Below are 21,136 nucleotides of genomic sequence, written 5' to 3' on the forward strand. Positions count from 1 at the left end.
ACCACAACTTCTGTCCTCACAGGGGCATTAGAACCTCAACTCTTAGGCTCTAGAGTCTGAATTTGTCTAAAATTCCATGGAGCATTTAGTATGAGGCTACCCTGACTTTGATTTCTCCCCTCCCTGCTTTTTTCGACCTCAGAGAGAACTTCCCCTAAATCATAGATGCGGAGTCTCACTGTTCCTTACGGGGGGGATATGGGTGTGGATATGAGGGGGCAGGGGAGTTATATGGGCAGCCTAGAATAGGACAGCTACACGCTTTGAATTTTAAATTCACGACAAGTGTTGCCTAACTGCCAAACAAATATACGTTAATGCTGATGTAAGTGCTCTAGTTTGGTCATGTGTTCCTTTGCAAGTGCAGTTATTAGTTAAATACTTTTCCTTTTCAGATGTGCGTTCCAAACGGGAGTACGATGAAAGCCATGTGATTACAGCCCGTCTTGTGAAGAAGGTATATGGGCAGAGTCAGAATCTGGGGCTACCTTACGGGGGGGGGGGGAGAATGGGAGATTGTGTCCGAGGTCCAGGAGGCAGCATTTACTACTGGACACTGTGGGCGGCAGAGACAGGACTGCCCTTGTGCGTCCACCATGAGGGTCTCCTACACTGTTTCACACTCCTTAAGGTCTCCCCACTGCCCCCCACGGTCAACAGCTTCATTAAGCAAATGTTGCTTTAATTCCTTGACTTGCCAGGCAATGTTCCAGACCCTGGGGATACAACAGAATATAAGATGCCCTTAATTCATTCTCCCTGCCTCATGGAGCATCTCTTCTACTTGGGCAACAGACAGCAAGCCATAGAAATAGTTAGTATAACCCAGAGACAGAAGCCCCTTCCCTACCCTCCCTTCCATTTCCATCCTGTCTTCCTATTCCCGGCCCAGCTTTTACAATGCCTGGGCCCTGCAGGCAGTCACCGGCCTCGCTCCTGCAGTGAAGCCCTTCCCTCCAGTCCCGTAGGGAGTCTTCTCTCTCTGGTCACTGCTGAGCATGGCAGCCTTCACTTGGGCTCTACCTTGACCCCTCCCATCCTGACCACATTCTCTTTCCTTGACGTCCAGGTTCTCCCTTGCTTCCCTGGTTTCTTCTCTACCTCTTTGGTTCAGCTTCATTTTCTCCTGCTGCCGCCTGAAGAAACCACTACCCTGTTCTTGTATATCTGTTGGTCAGTATACTTTCTTCAGAGATTTCATCCAAGCTTACAGCTTCAGCTGTCCACATGCAGTTAGCCATCCTGTCAATTTTACTTCCACAATTCTGTCTTGCAATATTTCCCCCTTCTCCCTGTTCCCACTGCCACGTGCTGCTGCGCACTCCACCTCTGGCCCTTTCCCACACAACTGGCCAGGGAGCCTGTGCCCTGCCTCAAGTATTTTTCTGGGATAAGCTTGCTCTTAAAACCTCCCTTTCCCCGCCCTAGTGTGTCATTATCTGCTTTTTTCCTCTCTGGATTTTCAGTTTTCTGGCTCCATACTCTAGCTCTTCATCTCCATTTCAGGCCTTCCTTGGTGTTTTGCAGCTGATTCAGAGCCCCTTCGTCCTGTATGGCTTTCAGCTTCCAACTCACCTCTCAAATCTGTGTGTTCCTTTGATTCCGGCAGTACCCCCAGCTCTGGAAAAGAGGCATTCCCTCTGCCTCAGCCCCTTGGCCAGGCTGACACCTCACACCTCCCCTCCCCTACTTTCTGGCCAGGAGGTTACAGGCCTGAAGGCTGGAAGGGAACCCCAGCATGAGCAGGACACACAGCCCCCAAGTCGGTGTTCACACACCGGATCTGGTTCCACCTCCCTCTCCAGCCTCATCCGGCATGCTTCCACTCTCCCCTGACACCTCCACAACCTTGTCCTGCCGTGTTTCCTGGGGTCTAAGATGCTCATTTGTCCTTGTATTTTAACACTTCTGAGGTTGGAATATATCCTACAATTGATTTGCACCTTAAAGTGACAAAGTCTTTTCCCCCGAAAATGAATGTGGCCACAACATCTGTTGTTTTTCTGCCTGGCACCTCCACTTTTTTGAGGGGAACTCCTCCTCTCTCTGCTTAAATCATGGGGGGTCTAGTGGTGCTCCTTAGAATAGGATCCAGGCCCTGGCCACGGTGATTGGCCTGGGAAGAAAACAGCAAATCAGAATTGGCATTAGGGAAGGCTGCTCTGGTAGTGGGGTTTGGAGGATGGGAGTCTGACATCGCTGGTGGTCGTGACTAAGGCTTCAGGACAAAGTGGTCTGAGAAGGTGAACCCAGTGTGCAGGGGACACAGAGAGCAACAGGGCCCAGGAGGGAGGTCTGGGCTTTAGATCACCGATTCAGGTCTTCCCAGGACCACTTGCTCCCCGCCCTGCCTGAAGTAGCGTTATGTGCCAACACACCTCTCCTTCTGTGTAGACTCCTGATTGCAAATGTTATGAAATTGGTGGTGCATCTTACAACCAATGGTCTCTTACAATCTAGGAAATGACAATATGTGTGGTCCCTTGGACACACTGCTCTCTGTGACCCAGGGACGTGTATGCTTTGTTCATCATTGTATCCCGGGTGCTCACTCTGGTCCCTGGCATCTGGGAGGTGCTTGGGACCTATTTGTTAACTAAAAATGAATGACGGGTATCTGTTCCTTCAGCCTGGAATGCTCCCCCAGCCCTTGTCCATCTGGCAAATTTCCACTTGCCCTCACAGTCTCATCTCAAATGCCTCCTGTCCCATGAGACCCTTCTGAGTCCTCCAGGCCAACTCGGGCATTTCCCTTTTTGTTTTTTTCTTTTGTTTTGTATCTCCGTATTTCAGAACCTAGCACAGTGTGAGTGCAAAGTGAGTCCTCAGCGAATGTTTATTAAGTGAAAATGGATGTTGGGCCACAACTCTCCTGTGCTCCCACCTGCTCAAGCCTCTAGGGGCTGTTCTCACCGTTCCCCTTTTGCTCATGCTCTTCTCCATACCCAGAGCCTTCTACCCCCGCATTGTCACCTGTCTAAGTCCTGCTCGTCCTCTGAGCACCACCTGTCTCCCAATTCTGTTAGACGAATATGATTTCTCTCCTTAGAATCCTGGAGAACGTCCTGGGTCTGTACTTCCAGGGGCCTTACTGTTCTGCCTTGCAGTACAGTAGATGCACACTCGTCCTATCCCACCTGAATGTCCTCTGTCAGGGCCTCTACGACAGTCAGCTCAGGTCACAAGGGACAGAGCCAGGCTCAGGTTCCCCTGAGTAGTGGGGGCTTTCAGGAAGCATTGCGAACAAGTGAAGACCCACCTCTCTGCTGCTACCAGCTGGGCCTTCCCGAGCTCTGGGACACCCTTTGGAGTCCTGGGCAGTTCTGGTACTGGGAGAGGTCATCCCCTCCTTGGCAGAAGACACCTGTTGTTGCTGCCCTTGTGGTCCAGCATAATGATGACTCAGCCAGTCCCCAGCTCCTCCTCATGACCTCATTGCTGCTGTCTGCCCATTCCTTCCTTTAACCATATTTATGGCCTGCTGTGTGCCAGGCACTGTTCTGGAAGCTCAGGATACATCAGTGGCCATAAAGGGACAAAAGTTCCTGCTCTCACAGAGCTTCCATTTGAGCTTACAGCCTGCCTCATGATGCCTGCTTGCTTATGACTTCTGTGCATTCAAGCCTTCTGCTCACTGCCCTCTTCATGGCAGAGTTTGGATTCGGTCCCCAACGCCAACACTCTCCCCCAGACAGAGAATGTCATTAGTTAAGGTGGCCACGACTGCTCTCATAGCACTCATGCCAGGGCACCTAAAGGGCTGTGGGCTGGTCCATAGACCACTATTCTTTGACCCGGCAGTTATCTCTGGCCCGGTCAGCTGTGGTCAGCTTCCCCCAGGAGGGAATATGGGTGTGGCAGGTCCTTGGAGTTCAGCAGACTCTCTGTCCACTGTCAGCGCTCCCGTGCCTGTGTGTAGTCAGGGAGGTGGACACCGTCCTAGCTCCGGCTCCTCCCGGTGCTGGCGTGCAGGGAATACGGGTTCAGCTGGACCCACCTGCCAGCAGCCTTCCTTTGTGGTTTCTTTAGAGGGCGGGTGAATATCTTATCCCGGAGTCTGTGGATCTGGAGTGTGTGGAACACTGTGTGGTGTATGATAACAACACCAGCTCCCTGAATGTCATCCTAAAAGGCGACAACGACGATGACAACGCTGATGAAGGCGATCAAGGTGGGTTTTTACAACAGCAGCAAGAATATGAGTTCAGTTACTGAGCACTTTTGTCACGTGCCAGGAGCTCTGCCTGGGTCACCTCATGCAGTCTGCAGAGCAGCCCGATGAGGATGGCAATGCCAGGAACTGGGAAGGGCCTGGGCTTTTTCCTTCCTGTGCAAGATGACAGGTGAGCCTACCGTGGTTCATGGATGCTGGCAAAAGACATGAGGCTCCTGGGTCAGAGACAAAGGGCTTTATTTCTCAGAGCAGTAAAAGTAGCCAGAGTGCAGTGGGTGGTATTATGGAGAACTCTGAGCTTAGGGGGCTTGAATCTTTTTTAACAAATGGGCAGAAAGCCTGCCTGCCCTTGGCTCTGGAGGCAGAAACTGTCTCTGTCATCCAAGGCTGTTTGTTATACACATATCCTTGAAAAGCCAGTGCCTTTGTTCAGAGGCTATGTAGAAACACAAAAGACCATGGAGAATTGTGCCCTAATAGGTAACATCCCCACTTTATTGTTGAGGAAACTGGGGTCCAGGAAGGTGAAGTAACTCATTCCCCAGGTGTGAGACCATGGGTATCTATTGCTGTGTAACAAATTACCCCAAAACTCTGTAGTTTTTTTTTTTTTTTTTTGCAGTACACGGGCCTCTCACTGTTGTGGCCTCTCCCGTTGCGGAGCACAGGCTCCGGACACGCAGGCTCAGCGGCCACGGCTCACGGGCTCAGCCGCTCCATGGCATGTGGGATCTTCCCGGACCGGGGCATGAACCCGTGTCCCCTGCATCGGCAGGCGGACTCTCAACCACTGTGCCACCAGGGAAGCCCAACTCTGTAGTTTAATACCATAAACATTAATTATATATTCATTTCTGTGGAATTCAGGAGTAGCTTAGCTGGGAGGTTCTAGCCTGTCCTAAGGTTGTAGTCATGACGTTAGCCAGAACTGCTGTCTTGTGAAGGTTTGGCCAGGCCAAGATAATGTGCCTCTGAGATGACTCACTCACATGGGAATAGCTAGGAGTCCTCAGTTCCTCACTGCATGGATTTCTGCATGGGGCTGCTTAGATGGCCTCACGACAGGGCAGCCGGTATACCCCAGAGCAAGTGATCCAAGAAAGAGGGAGAGAAAGGGACAGCCATGTACCCTTTATGACCTGGTCTTGGGACTTAAACAGTCACTCTTGCCACATTCTATTCATTAGAAGCAAGTCACTGAGTACAGCCTACCCTCAAGGAGAGGGGAATTAAAGCTCAACCTTTTTAAAAAATATATTTATTTATTTATTTATTTGGTTGCACCATCTTAGTTCTGGCAGGCGGGCTCCTTAGTTGTGGCATGCGAACTCTTAGTTGCAGCATGCATGTGGGATCTAGTTCCCTGACCAGGGATCGAACCTGGGCCCCCTGCATTGGGAGCACCACCAGGGAAGTCCCTAAACTCAACCTTTTAAAGGGAGGTGTTTGAAAGAATTTGTGGAGAGTTTTTTTTTTTTATTCAAATGGAAAGTCACAAAAATTATAATCATCCTCATCAGTTCACTCAGTCCCATGTAATTAATTTTTTTATCTTGATCTTTTGTTAGCACTTTTATGAATTCATCAGTTTTCCATTAGAGTTCTGAAAACGCTTATTCATTCAGTTCAGCAGTATAGTCAGTTACCAGAAACCTGTACTTGTCAGAGTCTTTTCCATGAATTCGTTGAAGATGAAACCGTTTTACAGGAACATTTTTGCAAAAGCATCACAGTACACCCAGAACTGTCTGTAAATGACAAAGACTTAAAAATGACCACGGTTAAAGAGTTGATGGAAGTTCATAATAATGCAGTTAACAAGGAAATTTAGTTATTTCTGAGACATACATTTTAAAATAATAACTAGAATTATGACTTATAATATTATACCAGAACATATAAGATTTTTATGAATTTCATGTAATGTCTGAAACATTTATATTAACATATTTCCATACAAGTAACCCAAAGAAAGTTTAGTGTCAGTTTTTTTAAAGAACTTTTTTGAATTTTATTTATTTTTTTATACAGCAGGTTCTTATTAGTCATCAATTTTATACACGTCAGTGTATACATGTCAATCCCAATCGCCCGATTCATCACACCACCATCCCCACTCCCCGCGGCTTTCCCCCCTTGATGTCCATATGTTTGTTCTCTACATCTGTGTCTGAACTTCTGCCCTGCAAACCGGTTCATCTGTACCATTTTTCTAGGTTTGTGGAGAGAGTTTTTAAACCACCACACCTAGCAAGTGCTGGGGCCAGGATTCAAACCTGGGCAGTTTGGCTCTGTCTGGTCTCCTAAGGCCAGGGTAGTGATGCTGGAGAACAGTGCGGTCACTCCAGCCACACGCTGGAGCGTGGTCAGTTTTAATCTGCTTCACTGAGGCTCCACTGCATTCTCCATTCAGCCCCTGCTTTGGGCTGACCACCCCTTGCTGCTGCTTGTGGCTCAGTGACTAATATATATGGGTGGAGTTCCATGGGTTGGGCATTCACACCAGCGGTCACTGGGTGGCGCTAGGCTTCCACCTTTAATAAAACCAGTCTTCTCAGGAGGTCCTTAGCCAGGAAATTGTCCCCTCTTTCCTAAGCTCATCCTGTTGGTCTCCAGTCTGCAATCCTAGGATTGTCGGCTGGACCCTGAAATCCTAGGAAATGTTGGTCAGTAAAGACAGCGCCGTCTGCAGTCTATACCTGACCTCACTTTAGTGCTATGGAGCCCCCAACCCCACTTGGTAAGAAATCACAACCACAGAACAACAAAACCCCAAAACCACACGCATATAATTTGCCTGCTCATGGAAAATTGCACAGTCGGGGGCAGCTGCAGTGGCTGATGGCTTGATGGCCGCAGCATCCTTTGTTTACTGATATGGCAAGCAACATTCTTTGTCCACAGTATATACCAAGAGAAATTAAACATGTGCACACAAAACCTTGCACATGGATGTTCATAGCAGCCTTATTCATAATAGCCACAAAATGGAAACATCCAAATATTCATCAATAGATAAATGGGTAAACAAAAGGTGGAGAGCCACACGGTGGAATATTATTCAGCTATGAAAAAGGATGGAGTGCTGACACTTGCTGCAACATAGATGAACTTTGAAAACGTTATGCTCAGTGAAAGAAACCAGACACAAAACGCCACATATTGTATAATTCAGTGTCTATGAAATGTCCAGAATAGGTCAATCCGTAGAAATTAGATTAATGGTTGCCTAGAGCTGGATGTTTGGAGGGAAATGAGGAATGAAACCCTCTAACTGGTACATGGTTTCTTTTGGGAGTGATTAAAGTGTTCTGAAATTGACTGCAGTGATGGTTACACAACTGTGAATATAATAAAAAACATTAATTTATATACTTAAAATAGATGAATTGTATGGTATATAATATGTGATATTGTATATATACACACACATTCCCCTCATGCTGAATCATCCTTCCTTGCAACAATATGAAAAAAAAATGAAATCTCGGAGTTTATAGAAAAAGATCAGCTTACTTGGTGGTGAATTGCTTTTTAAATTTTAATTGTAACATTCACCTCTATTTATATTTGCTTCAGCTTTCTAGACAATTGCTTTTCAGAATGGAGTGCCTATCCACTGGGCCTTTAGGCAAATGGTGAGCACACAGGGGACATTGATCTCTTTGGTCTCTACTCTTAGGAATTGTGCTTGGAGCTGCCGTTGAGTGTGGCAGAACCCTGACTCACCTTGCCCGCCACCCCATCCGTATCCTGAGAGGAGGCTACGAGAGCTTCTCGGCCATGTACCACTTCTTCCGGACACAGAAGATCATCTGGATGCCACAGGTAAGGCAAGGTGCTGAGCACAGGCAGGCTTGGATGGGAGCATGGCCTTCCCCTGGGGACCGAGGGGCAGGGAGCAGGGCTGGAAAAAGAGGAGAAGGAGACAGATGACATGGAAAAGATGGAAGAGATGTCAAAGATGGCTTGGGAATGAACCTGGGGCAGCCAGGAGGTCCAGTCCAGTATGATGAATTTATAATCGCCAGGTTCAGGCAAAATCCAGGGCGGTGTTTAATACATGAGGTTGGTTCAGAGGGCAGGGAGCCGGGGCAGCGTGTTCTGGATGGTGGGTCGTGGTCAAAGTCACACGGGCAGGCAGGGCCATCATGATTCGAGGCTGCCTCGCCATCCTTAGCCGTCTGGCCTCACAAACCCTGGCTGGGTCCAGAGGATACAGTAAAAATTGGGAGACGGGTTGTAATAAGGTGTGGCCAAGGGATGCACCAGATGTCTGGAGCCCGGAGGAGCACTTACTTCCTGGAGCCAAACTGGGTGGCAATGATAGACAGGCAGGGACTGGTCCCTGGGGGCATTTTATAGTATCTGGTTTCTTGAAGGGTCTGAATGTAATGGAATGTGAACCTGCAGAGGTTTCATTCTTTCCAGCAATTGCCTTCAACTGTGCTCTCATTCTTGCCCTTTGCAGCATCATGGGCAGATTCCATACTTTCTGGCCGCTTTCGGTTATGGACAATTTCAGTCTAGTCATATTATAAAACAGCGGGGGAAATGCGCCTATGAACTGGAATTTGATGATATTATATTATTGTTATATATTTCTTTAGGTTGTGATGACATTATTATGGCTATGTTTTTAAAAATATGAGTCCCTATCTTTTAGAGATACATAATGAAATATTTATAATTAAAATGATATGATGTCTGGAATTTCCTTCAAAATAATCTGGGGAGGGTTGGGGAGTCAGGGGTATAGATGAAACAAAATGGGCCATTGGTTGATAATGCTTGCAGAAGGGTGATAGATCCAAGGTTTGTTATACTATTCTCTCTACTTTTGTGTGTTTTTGAAGTAATTTTTTGAAAAGGGCATAAAAACAGTCCAGTACAATCTAGGCTAGTTTAACATTCCAATCTCAACTCAAATCTCCTCTCTTCTCATCTTCCAGAGCTGGGCAGCCTTCCATTTGCTGGGGGCTGAGGGCTGGGAGTGGGGAGGGGTGTGGGATAGCTTTATGGGCATCTCCTTACGTCCCCTCTTCTGGGTCTGGTCCCTTTGGTGCTGGGGGTCCAGCGTGGGCCCTGTCTTGTGTGGCTGCCTGTTTGTCAATGGTGGGGAAGTGCCTTCTCATTCTGCCCCAGCCAGCTTCTGTGCGCTGCTGCTGGCCTTTGTTGCTGGTTTTCTTGGGGCTGTGTTCAGGGGGCCCCGTCTGTTACTGAGCATCCTTCAGAGAGAGCCAGCTGAGAATTCCTGACAGGAGTACCCCCAATGCCCTTCCCTTCCCTTGGTAGCTCATGACCTCCCACCACGTCCATATTCTTTCACCTGAATCCCAGAATGAGCCACAGGGGAGTGTGACAGTAGGGAAGGAGGCCCCTTCTTGCCTTGCTGGCTTGGCTGCTCCAGTCGGCCTGTGTGAAAAGCTAGGGACCTGTGTCTGGGGTCATACCTGTTGCCAAATGCAGGGTATATATATGTCAAGTTCTCCAAAGGCCTTCTTCTCCTTCTTCCACTGAGCTATGATGTTCAGCTCAACAGGTGTACAGCCAGCCTCCCCGTCCTGCCAGGCACTCCTCCTCGCTCCTAGAGGAGCACCCTTACTGGCTTTGCAGTGATGGGAGGGACTCTTTCTGATCTGAAGACGTCACATGCTGATACCTCACCTTCTTTATTTTTCTTTTAAAGCTTTAGGAAGGTGGAATTGGCATAGGATGAACTGCACCTATTTAAAATGTACAGTTTGGTCAGTTTTGACATGTATGCACCTGAGACTTGTCCTTGCCCCCAGTCTTCTTAAGTAGATTGGGAAGAGGGGTAGGGTGGTGGCTGGTGGTATCTAGCAGGGCCTGGATGGGTGAGTTCTACTCTGCTTGTATGTGGCCCTCTTTAGAATGTACGTTCCAAGTATTTGCCACTCCCTACTTTGGGACCTTTGTTATTAATTCAGGGGCAAGAGTGAGAGCCCCACTCCCTTCCTGTTACGTGTTCTGACACAGTATAAAGCAGGAGTGTCCCTACTGCTCCCCAAGGAACTCCTGCGAGGGGAGATGGAGGCACAGAATTTGGGCTCTGAGACTGCCCCTCTCCTTTAGACACAGTGATTTCTAATTTCCCGTTTTATATGTGGTACCCCTTAAATAAGATTTCACTTTGAGCAAAGGGGTTCTGTGACTAGGGCACGTGTGAAGACCACACTAGAGAGAGATGCTGGTGAGCCACCAAGTGGTTTTAAGTCCGGGGAGGGGCACCTGGTTAGATTGCCCTTTAGAAAGATCAACTCTGATTGCAGAGCAGAGCCCAGACCAATGCAGGCAGAGTGGGTCTGGGGAGACCTGCTAGGAGTCAGGGATGAAGAGGAGAGGACAGATTCAAGAAATACTTAGGAAACGGCTTCGATTAGACATGGGGCAGGGGGTATGGGAGAGGGAGGAGTCTAGAATAATGCCACAGTTCAGGTGCGGGTGACAGGTGGCCAGTGGTGTGGCTCATTGAGAAGGGGACACAGGAGGAGGCGGTGGCAGTGTCAGGGGAAGGCAGTGGGCTCGGTTTGGGCATGTTAATTTGTGACACCAGTTTCTTTTACATTTGTCAATGTGGTTGTCAAAATCGTGTCCTCTAGAATTAACAGCAGAGCTTCTTTTATCCGTCCCACACCCTCTTCCGCACAGCTGTTACAACCACAAAGGAAGCTGGTTTGAAAGCGTCAGGAAGAGTTGACAGATTTGTGGTGGGTATTGCGTGAGATTTTCCGAAAGAAACCAGAAGGATTTCATTTGGCCCCCGGCAAGCTGAGCGTCCTGGGCGGGATCACCCTGAACCCTGGGGAGTGCTTTGGGTCACATCCGCAAGTAGTGGGCCTGCCTGCATGTAGAAGGCCGTGTGTCTCACAAACTTGAGGGTTTGCTTAGCGTGGTGTCTGCTCATTGATAAAGGCTTTTGAGGCTAACAGTTTGGGAGGAATGCGGGCTTGTGGTAGGTTCACGGTGAGGCGAGATGTGCTGAAGCCAGAAGGCTCTGAAAGGCTCAAGTGGACAGCAAAATAGCTTGAGATACTTAAGATGTTATTTCTGAGTCAGACTTGGAGCCAGAGGCATTTTAGAGCTGGTTTGACCTTTGAAATTATATAGGTTAGCATTTCCCATGGAAAACTGATGGGAACAAAGGGGTCTCTAAACAGATCATATTAGAAACATCAGTTCATACAATGTTAGTGGATTTCTTTTTTTTTTTCTTTTGGGGTTATGCCTAGGTTTTATTTTACTAAACGTAACAGGTAAGTTTTCAATCCATGACAACAACAAATATGTAGCCACTGTTTTATTACGGACATCTGAACCGTAATAGGCCACCCAAGAAACCGTTAGGGGAATTTCCATTAGTTCTCAGTCTCCTGGAGGCATGCTTTGAGAACAGTCTTCGACTGGCATGCTTTTCTGGCTGTTTTCCAACTTGTTTGTAAGATGAGTCTTATTATTTGATGATAATTGTTTCTAAACACCTGATTGGTGCTCTAATAATCTTTCCTTGGAAACAATCAAATTTTGTAATTTTCCCTCTGGCTTTGATATGTAATTGACATATAACATTGTGTAAATTTAAGGTTTACAACAAGATGACTTGATACACATATATGCAGAATGATTACCATAAGAGTAACACATCCGTCACCTCAGGTAATTACCATTTTGTGTGTGTGTGTGAGATGAGAACATTTAAGATGTACTTTCTTAGCAACTTTCAAGTACATAATACTGTATTTTTAAAAAATAAATTTATTTGTGGCTGCATTGGGTCTTCGTTGCTGTGCGTGGGCTTTCTCTAGTTGCGGCGAGTGGGGGCTACTCTTCATTGCAGTGCGCGGGCTTCTCATCGCAGTGGCTTCTCATGTTGCAGAGCACGGGCTCTAGGCGCGTGGGCTTCCGTAGTTGTGGTTTGTGGGCTCTAGAGCGCAGGCTCAGCAGTTGTGGTACAAGGAGTTAGTTGCTCCGCAGCGTATGGGATCTTCCCGGACCAGGGCTCGAACCTGTGTCCCTTGCGTTGGCAGGCGGATTCTTAACCACTGCGCCACCAGGGAAGCCCTGTGTTGTTAACCGTAGTCACCATGCTGTACGTTAGATCCCCAGAACTTATGTGCCTTATATCTGGAAGTTTATAACCGTGACCAACATCTCCCCATTTCCCTCACCCCCACAGCCCCTGGCAACAACCACTCTTCTCTGTTTCCATGAGTTTCGCTTTTTAATTTTTATTTTATTTTATTATTTTATTATGATTTTTGGCCACGCTGTGTGGCATGTGGGATCTTAGTTCCCTGACCAGGGATAGAACCTGTGCCCCCTGAATTGAGAGTGTGGAGTCTTAACCACTGGACTGCCATGGAAGTCCCGACTTTCACTTTTTTAGATTCTACATATGAGTGAAATCATGCAATATTTGTTTTTTTCTGACTTATTCTCTTAGCACAATGGCCCCAAGATCCATTCATGTTGTCACAAATGACAGGATTTCCTTCTTCTTTATGGCTGAACAATATTCCATTGTGTATATATGCCATATTTTCTTTATCCATTCATCCATTGATGGACACTTAGGTCATTTCTATGTCTTTGTGAATAATGCTCAAATGATCCTGGGGCGGGGGGGCGTGTGCAGATATGTCTTCAAGATGGTGATTTCATTTCCTTCAGATATATACCAAAAGTGGGATTGCTGGATCAAAGGGTAGTTTTGTTTTTTATTTTTTTTTAAAAGCTTTATTTATTATTAGTTAATTTACTTATTTATTTTGGGCTGTGTCGGGTCTTAGTTGCGGCACGTGGGATCTTTGTTGAGGCATGAGAGGTCTTTCATTGGGGCGTGGGCTGTTCGTTGCAGCGCGCGGGCTTCTCTCTAGTTGTGGCATGCAGGCTCCAGGGCGTGTGGGCTCTGTAGTTGTGGTGCTTGGGCTTAGTTGCCCCGTGGCACGTGGGATCTTAGTTCCCTGACCAGGGATTGAACCCGTGTCCCCTGCATTGGAAGGTGGATTCTTTACCACTGGACCACCAGGGAAGTCCCTGTTTTTAATTTTTTTAATTTAATTTTTATTTTATATTGGGATATAGCTGATTTACAGTGCTGTGTTAGTCTCAGGTGTACAGCAAAGTGGTTCAGTTATTCATATACATATATCCATTCTTTTTCAAATTGTTTTCCCATATAGGTTATTACAGAATACTGAGCAGAGTTCTCTGTGCTATTCAGTAGGTTCTTGTTGATTATCTGTTTTATATATAGTAGTGTGTATATGTTAATCCCAACCTCCTAATTTATCCTTCCCCCCTCTACCTTTCCCCTTTGGTAACCAGAAGTTTGTTTTCTATGTCTGTGAGTCTGTTTCCATTTTGTAAATAAGTTCATTTGTATCACCTTTTTAGATTCCACATATAAGTGATATCATATGATATTTGTCTTTCTCTGTCTGACTTACTTCACTTAGTATGATAATCTCTATGTCCATCCATGTTGCTGCAAAGGGCATTATTTCATTCTTTTTTATGGCTGAGTAATATTCCATGTGTTATATGTACCACATCTTCTTTATCCATTCCTCTGTCAATGGACATTTAGGTTGCTTCCATGTTTTGGCTATTATAAATAGTGCCACAATAAACATTGGGTTAGTCTCATTCACTGTCCCAGTTTGTCTTTCTAAGCTTGTTTGCTGAGCCACATTTCAAGAGATGAAACAAAAACAACTTCTTCTCTGGGGATTGTTATCATAGCAGCCTTTCTCCTTCTCCACCTCAGGAACTGGATGCCTTCCAACCGTACCCTGTTGAGATAATGCCAGGCAGGATCTACCTGGGAAATTTCAGGCAAGCCTGCGACCCTAAAATTCAGAAGGATTTGAAAATCAAAGCACATGTCAACGTCTCCATGGAGACAGGGCCGTTGTAAGTAGAAAAACCATTGTTTTTTTGTTTTTTTTATATTAGTATAATTTATTTATATAAGATTCCTAGTGGCATGCATTGACAGAATTGAAAGGGCTTTTAGAAATCAGCATACACTGGAGTAGGGTCTGCATTTATTTTCATCTATTCCTGGTCTGCACTTCATTGCCTGGCATGGCCGTGGCATCCTCTGCCCCTGACTGAGACCCCACACTTGCCCCATACCCCATACTTAAATCTTACCAAAATAATACTTTCTTGGTACTTAACATTCTGATGCAAAATACCCTGGTTTACCCTGCTTCTCCTATCTCAGGCCCTCTGAGAAGTGACCCCTCTCTTGGTCCATCTGGGCTGCTGTAACAGGATACTGTAGACTGGTGGCTTATGAACAACGGAATTTCTCATGGTGTGGAGGCTGGGAAGTCCAAGATTAAGGCGCTGGGAAGTCCAAGATTAAGGCACTGGCAGATTCAGCGTCAGATGAAGGCCTGCTTTCTGGTTCATAGATGGCATCCTCACGTGGCAGAAGGGGCAAAGCTCTCTAGGGTCCCTTTTATAAAGGCACTAATCCTGCTCCTAGGGGTTTCAATTTCTATCCTCATGACCTAATTACCTCCCCAAAGCCCCACCTCCAAATACCATCACTTTGGGGATTAGGTTTCAAAATATGAATTTTGAGAGGACAGAAACATTTGATACAGCAACCTTTATGTCAGATTTTCCTTGGTGCTAGGAACATACAGATACACACACACACCCTCACTCATCATTGTTCAAAGAGCAGGAAAGTTCTTCACAGCCTTGCTTGTCAGCCTGTGTCTTCCCAGCTGTGTCCACTCATGATCACCAAGGCCCCCGCACTGTACAACCTACCTCTTCTAGCTCCTGATCAAAGCTAATAAAATTCAGCTCAGAGAGGATTTATATAAATAACACAAGAATTCAGTAAGGCATCTGGCAAAAAAAAACTATATAAAAATCAATAAATCTAAAGAAAATTGCGTATAGGTACTTAGTGAAACTGCTGAAAACCAAAGAAAGAGAGAACATATTAAAAGAAGCAGAGGGCTTTCCTGGTGGCACAGTGGTTAAGAATCCGTCTGCCAATGCAGGGGACACAGGTTTGAGCCCTGGTCTGGGAAGATCCCACACGCTGCGGAGCAACTAAGCCCATGCGCCACAACTACTGAGCCTGCGCTCTAGAGCCCACGAGTGACAGCTACCGAGCCCGTGTGTCACAGCTACTGAAGCCCATGTGCCTAGAGCCCATGCTCCACAACAAGAGAAGCCCCCGCAATGAGAAGCCCGCGCAATCAGAAGCCCATACACCGCAACGAAGAGTAGACCCCGCTCGCCGCAACCAGAGAAAAGCCCGCATGCAGCAATGAAGACCCAACGCAGCCAAAAAAAAAATTAATTAAAAAAATAAAAATAGGGCTTCCCTGGTGGCGCAGTGGTTGAGAGTCCGCCTGCCAATGCAGGGGACACGGGTTCGTGCCCCGGTCCGGGAGGATCCCACATTCCGCAGAGTGGCTGGGCCTGTGAGCCATGGCCGCTGAGCCTGTGTGTCTGGAGCCTGTGCTCCACAACAGGAGAGGCCACAACAGTGAGAGGCCTGCATACCACACACACACAAAAAAATAAAAGAAGCAGAGAAGTAAGACATTACTTTCCAAGGAGCAATAATTAGACTAACAGCTGACTCATCAACAGAAATCGCTGCAACTAGAAGGAAATATGGAATGTGTCTTTGTAGTCGGTAACGTTTCTGGTGATTCCCCACCTCCTACCATTCACAGCATTGAATGTGGGCTAGATTTACTGATGTGTGCTAATGGATAGAATAAAGCAAAAGTGATGGGCTGTCACTTCTGATATTGGGTCACAGAAAGACTGTGGCATCAGTATTGCTCATTCTCTCTTGCTCACTCATTCTGAAGGAAGTCAGCTACCATGTGGTGAGCTGTCCTATGGAGAGGTCCACATGGCAAGGACCTGACAGTCTTCAGCCAACAGCTAGCAATGAACTGAGGCCCTCAGTCAAAAAGCCTGTGAGAAACTGAATCCTGCCAATAGTCATGTGAATTAGCTTCTAATTGAGTCTTCAGATGAGACCAGATGACAACAGCTTGTCTATAATTTTATGAGAGATTTTAAGCCAATGGTACCCAAATAAGCTGCTCCCAGATTCCTGATCCATAGAAATTGATAGATAATAATTTTTTATTGTTTTAAGCCACTGAGTGTTAGGACATTTTGTTATCCAGCAATAAATAATAGAACCTTAAAGCACTGAAAGAAAATAACTGCCAACCCACAATTTTGTACCCAGAGAATATATCCTTCAATAATGTAAGTGAGAGGACTTCCCTGGTGGCGCAGTGGTTAAGAATCTGCCTGCCTATTCAGGGGACACAGGTTTGAGCTCTGGTCCAGGAAGATCCCACATGCCATGGAGCAACTAAGCCTGTGCACCACAACTACTGAGCCTGTGCTCTACAGCCCGTGAGCCACAACTACTGAGTCTACGTGCCACAACTACTGAGTCCACGTGCCACAACTACTGAAGCCCATGTGCCTAGGGCCTGTGCTCCGCAACAAGAGAAACCACTGCAGTGAGAAGCCCACACACTGCAATGAAGAGTAGCCCCCGCTCACTGCAACTAGAGAAAACCCACGTGCAGCAATGAAGCCCCAGTGCAGCCAAAAATAAATTTAAGAAAAAGAATGTAAGTGAGAAGAATTTCCATTTCTGGCCATGATAGAGTAAATGGCACCAGATTTACAACCCCACCTTAAACAACTAAAAATACTCAGACAAAGCATCTAAAACAAGGGTTTTTCAGACAATGGCCAACAGACAGCACAGGACAATGATTCCTGAGAGGAAAAAAAATGGTGAGCTCCACAATCGAACCAGCTTATTGCTTGGAGATTGTTTGCAGGTCACAACACAGATCCTATTATTATTTCTGAGTTGAGGGTACAGAGTTGAGGACTCAGAGCTGTTGAGTTGGCTAGAATTTGCAGGAGACCTGCATGGAGAATAGAGAGCTGAGTACAAAGAAAGACTCTGGACATCTGCAGAGAGTCCTCCTGTGTCTTCAGCTAAGTACTAATAAGCACATGCATGTGAGAAAACTACTCAAGGCAGGGAGAAAAACCAATAGAAATCAACAGGTGGTACAATCCCCAGAGATTATGTGGGGCCAGGAGTAGTTTGTGTTTCCAGTCAGATTAAACAAAACTCACAATATACAGTGCATCAAACAGAGTACTTAGAAGACTACTGCTTCAGTAGTGAGGAAAAACTTTGCCCTATATTAGGGATGAAAAGTACAGTCTGAGATGAAAAATATACTGGATAGAATTAAAAGATTAGACACTGTGGAAGAAAAGATCGCTGAATTTGGAGACACAGCAATAGAAGTATACAAAATGAAACATAGAGAAGAAAAAGACTTTAAAAAAGAAACTAGAGTAGAACTTCAGTGAGACTGAGACAGCTTCAGGTGGCCTAACATGTGTAATTAGAATCTCCAAAGGAAAGGAGAATGGGGAGACAGGAAACATTGAAGAAACAATGGCCAGAATTTTCCAAATTTGATAAAAACTATAAATGATCATCTACACTGATCTCAATAAAATTTTTAATTAAAAATAGAATAATTTGGAAGATTATGAGCAACTTTATGTCAATACATTTGAAAAATTAACAGTTTCCTCAGAAGACTCAAGCTACCAATGCTTACTTAAAAAGAAATAGATTTATAAAAACTGACAATATGATAGTTCCTAAAACAAGATTCAACCAATTTCAGGAGATGCAAATCATATAGAGTTGGCTTTCAACCACTGTGGAGTTAATGTAGAAAACAATAATTTGCAAATATAACTAGGAAATTCCTAGAAGCTTAGAAATTAATTTTACAACAGCTCATGGATCAAAAAAGAACTCACAATGGAAATTATGAAATAGTTTCAACTATATGATAATGAAAATAGAATATATAAGAACTTGTGGAGTGTAGCTAAGCTGTGAGGGAAATTTATAGCTTTAAATGCATCTATTAAAAAGGAGAAAGGCTAAAAATCAACTAGTTACGCATTTATCTCAAGAAATTACCAAAGAAACAGCAAACTAAACTCAAATAAGGAAGGAAGGAATAATAAAAGCAGATAAAATGAACTAGAAACAATAAAATAGGATCTAGAAAGTCAAAATAGTTTTACAAAAATAATAAATTTGATAAACCCTTGGCCAAAAAGAGAGAAAGCACAAATAACCATCTGTAAAAGGGGATTCTAGGGCTTCCCTGGTGGCGCAGTGGTTGAGAGCCTGCCTGCCGATGCGGGGGACACGGGTTCGTGCCCCGGTCCGGGAAGATCCCACATGCCGCAGAGCGGCTGGACCTGTGAGCCATGGCCGCTGAGCCTGCGTGTCCGGAGCCTGTGCTCTGCAATGGGAGAAGCCACAACAGTGAGAGGCCCGCGTAACGCAAAAAAAAAAAAAAAAAAAAAAAAAAAAAAAAAATCTTCGCAAACTGAGAATAGAAGGGAACTTCTTTGACCTAAAAATAAAATTCTACAAAAATCTCTATAGCAAACATCACAATGATGAAATGTTGAAAGTTTTCCCTCTGAGCCTGGGAACAAGACAAAGATGCAACTATCACCACTTCTATTTAACATTGTACTGGAGGTTCTAGTTGGTGAAATATGACAAGTAAAGGAAATAAAATAGGAATCAAAAGGGAACAAAACCTGTCATTATACACAGTCTAATTGTATACAGAGAAAAGCCAAAACAACCTGCAGATAAATTATTGGACTTAAATAAGTTTGCTGAAATTTTAAAAGCATACAATTTACAATAGGACAAAAATATTAAATATCTAGGATTATACCTATTGAAAGATGTGCAAGATCTCTACACAGAAGAGTATACAGCATTACTGTGAATTACTAAAGATTATCTAAATAGCTAGAGGATGTTAGTAAAGATCACCTGAATAAACAGAGGATGTACCGTAGTTGTGGATTAGAAGAATCAATTTTGTAAAGATGTTGATTCTTGCCCAATTGATCTATAGATTCAATGGAATGCCAATAAAATTCCTATGGATTTGTGAAAATTGATACAGTAATTTTAAATTTTATATGGAAATACAAAGGGCGAAAATAGCTGAATAGTGAATAACAACAAATGGGAAAATTGACTTGACCAGTTACGAAGACTTAAAAAGAACCATAGCAAGTAAGGCATTGTGATATTGGTGCAGGATAGAAAAATAAACCAATGGAGCAAAATGGAGTCCAAACACAGACCCATGCATATACAGACACTTGAATTATGCAAAGATTTTCTCCTATATTTTCTTCTAAAAGTTTTGTAGTTTTAACCTTCACGTTTTATGATACATTTAAAAAAATATATTTATTTATTGCTTCAGGTCTTAGTTGTGGCATGTGGACTTCTTCGTTGTGGCATGCATACAGGATCTAGTTCCCCCACCAGGGATCGAACCTGTGCCCCCTGCAATGGGAACACAGAGTCTTACCCACTGGACCACCAGGGAAGTCCCCTGTGATACATTTTGTGGTTTTTTTTTTTTTTTTTTTTTTTTTTTGCGGTACGCAGGCCTCTCACTGTTGTGGCCTCTCCTATTGTGGAGCACAGGCTCCGGACGCGCAGGCTCAGCAGCCATGGCTCACGGGCCCAGCCGCTCCGCGGCATGTGGGATCTTCCCGGACCGGGGCACGAACCCGCGTCCCCTGCATCAGCAGGCGTACTCTCAACCACTGCACCACCAGGGAAGCCCCCCTGTGATACATTTTGAAATCCGTTTTTGTATATGGTGCCTGATATGGAACAAAGTTCATTGTTTTGTATGTGGAAGTCATCACTGTTGAAAAGGTGATCCTTTTCCTGCTGAATTGCTTTGATACCTTTGTTGAAAATCAGTTGACCATACGTGTACGGGATTATATCTGGATTCTTTGTTCTTTTTCATTGATCTATGTTTTTCTTTATACCAGTTTCCCACACTTGTTTTTCTCTTTTAAAAAAAATTTTATTAAAGTATAGTTGATTGGGGCTTCCCTGGTGGTGCAGTGGTTGAGAATCCGCCTGCCAGTGCAGGGAACACGGTTTCTTTCCCTGGTCCGGGAAGATCCCACATGCCGCGGAGCAACTAAGCCTGTGCGCCACAACTACTGAGCCTGTGCTCTAGAGCCTGTGAGCCACAACTACTGAGCCCACATGCTGCAACTACCGAAGCCCATGCTCCTAGAGCCCGTGCTCTGCAGCAAGAGAAGCCACCGCAATGAGAAGCCCGCACACTGCAATGAAGAGTAGCCCCCGCTTGCCGCAACTAGAGAAAGCCTGCGTGCAGCAATGAAGACCCAACACGGCCAAAATAAATAAATAAAATAAATTAATTACTTAAAAAAAAAGTATAGTTGATTTACAATGTTGTGTTAATTTCTGCTGTATAGCAAAGTGACTCAGTTATAGATATATATTCTTTTTCATATTCTTTTCTGTTATGGTTTATCACAGGATATTCAATATAGTTCCCTGTGCTATACAGTAGGACCTTATTATCAGTTCCACACTTGATTACTGTAGCTTTATAATAAATCTTGAAGTCAGGTAGTGTTAGTCCTCTAATTTTGTTGTTCTTTTTCAAAGTTGTTTCCTTTGAATTTCCATATAAATTTTAGAATCAACTTGTCAGTTTCTATACAGAAGCTTGTTGGAATTTGGACTGGGACTGAATGGATTCCATAGGGCAATTTGTGAAGAATTGACATCTTAAAAATGCTGAATCTCCCGATTCATTAACATGGTCTATCTTTCGTTTACTTTGCTCTTTGGTTTCTTTCAGCAATGTTTTATAGTTTTCAGTGTACAGTTCTTGCACATCTTGTATCAGATTTCTTCCTAAGTATTTGATACTTTTGATGTGATTATAAATGGTATATTTAAATTATAAATTTCTTGGGAATTCGCTGGTGGTT

The 21,136-nt window shown here is 44.9% G+C and overlaps 1 protein-coding gene across 17 annotated transcripts in view; it reads left to right on the forward strand.

Annotated features, from left to right (window-relative positions):
* STYXL1 (serine/threonine/tyrosine interacting like 1) overlaps positions 1-21,136 on the forward strand; it is a 64,511-nt gene that overhangs the window by 30,737 nt on the left and 12,638 nt on the right. For 12 of the 17 annotated variants that reach the window (XR_012326016.1, XM_033839907.2, XM_033839910.2 and 9 more), the window contains 4 exons: positions 396-457; positions 4,030-4,171; positions 7,857-8,002; positions 13,965-14,110. Coding sequence is in view for 16 of the 17 variants with exons in the window: in XM_033839907.2 (XP_033695798.1) it covers positions 396-457; positions 4,030-4,171; positions 7,857-8,002; positions 13,965-14,110 (496 nt within the window). In the remaining variant the exon portion in view is untranslated. Of the gene's footprint in view, positions 1-395; positions 458-4,029; positions 4,172-7,856; positions 8,003-10,846; positions 10,906-11,778; positions 11,847-13,959; positions 14,111-21,136 lie in introns of those variants that run through there. The other 5 variants (XM_033839914.2, XM_033839913.2, XM_073791996.1 and 2 more) reach the window with 3 other exon arrangements.

This window comes from Tursiops truncatus, chromosome 15 (genome assembly GCF_011762595.2).
Source record: "Tursiops truncatus isolate mTurTru1 chromosome 15, mTurTru1.mat.Y, whole genome shotgun sequence".
Classification (NCBI taxonomy): Eukaryota; Metazoa; Chordata; class Mammalia; order Artiodactyla; family Delphinidae; genus Tursiops; species Tursiops truncatus.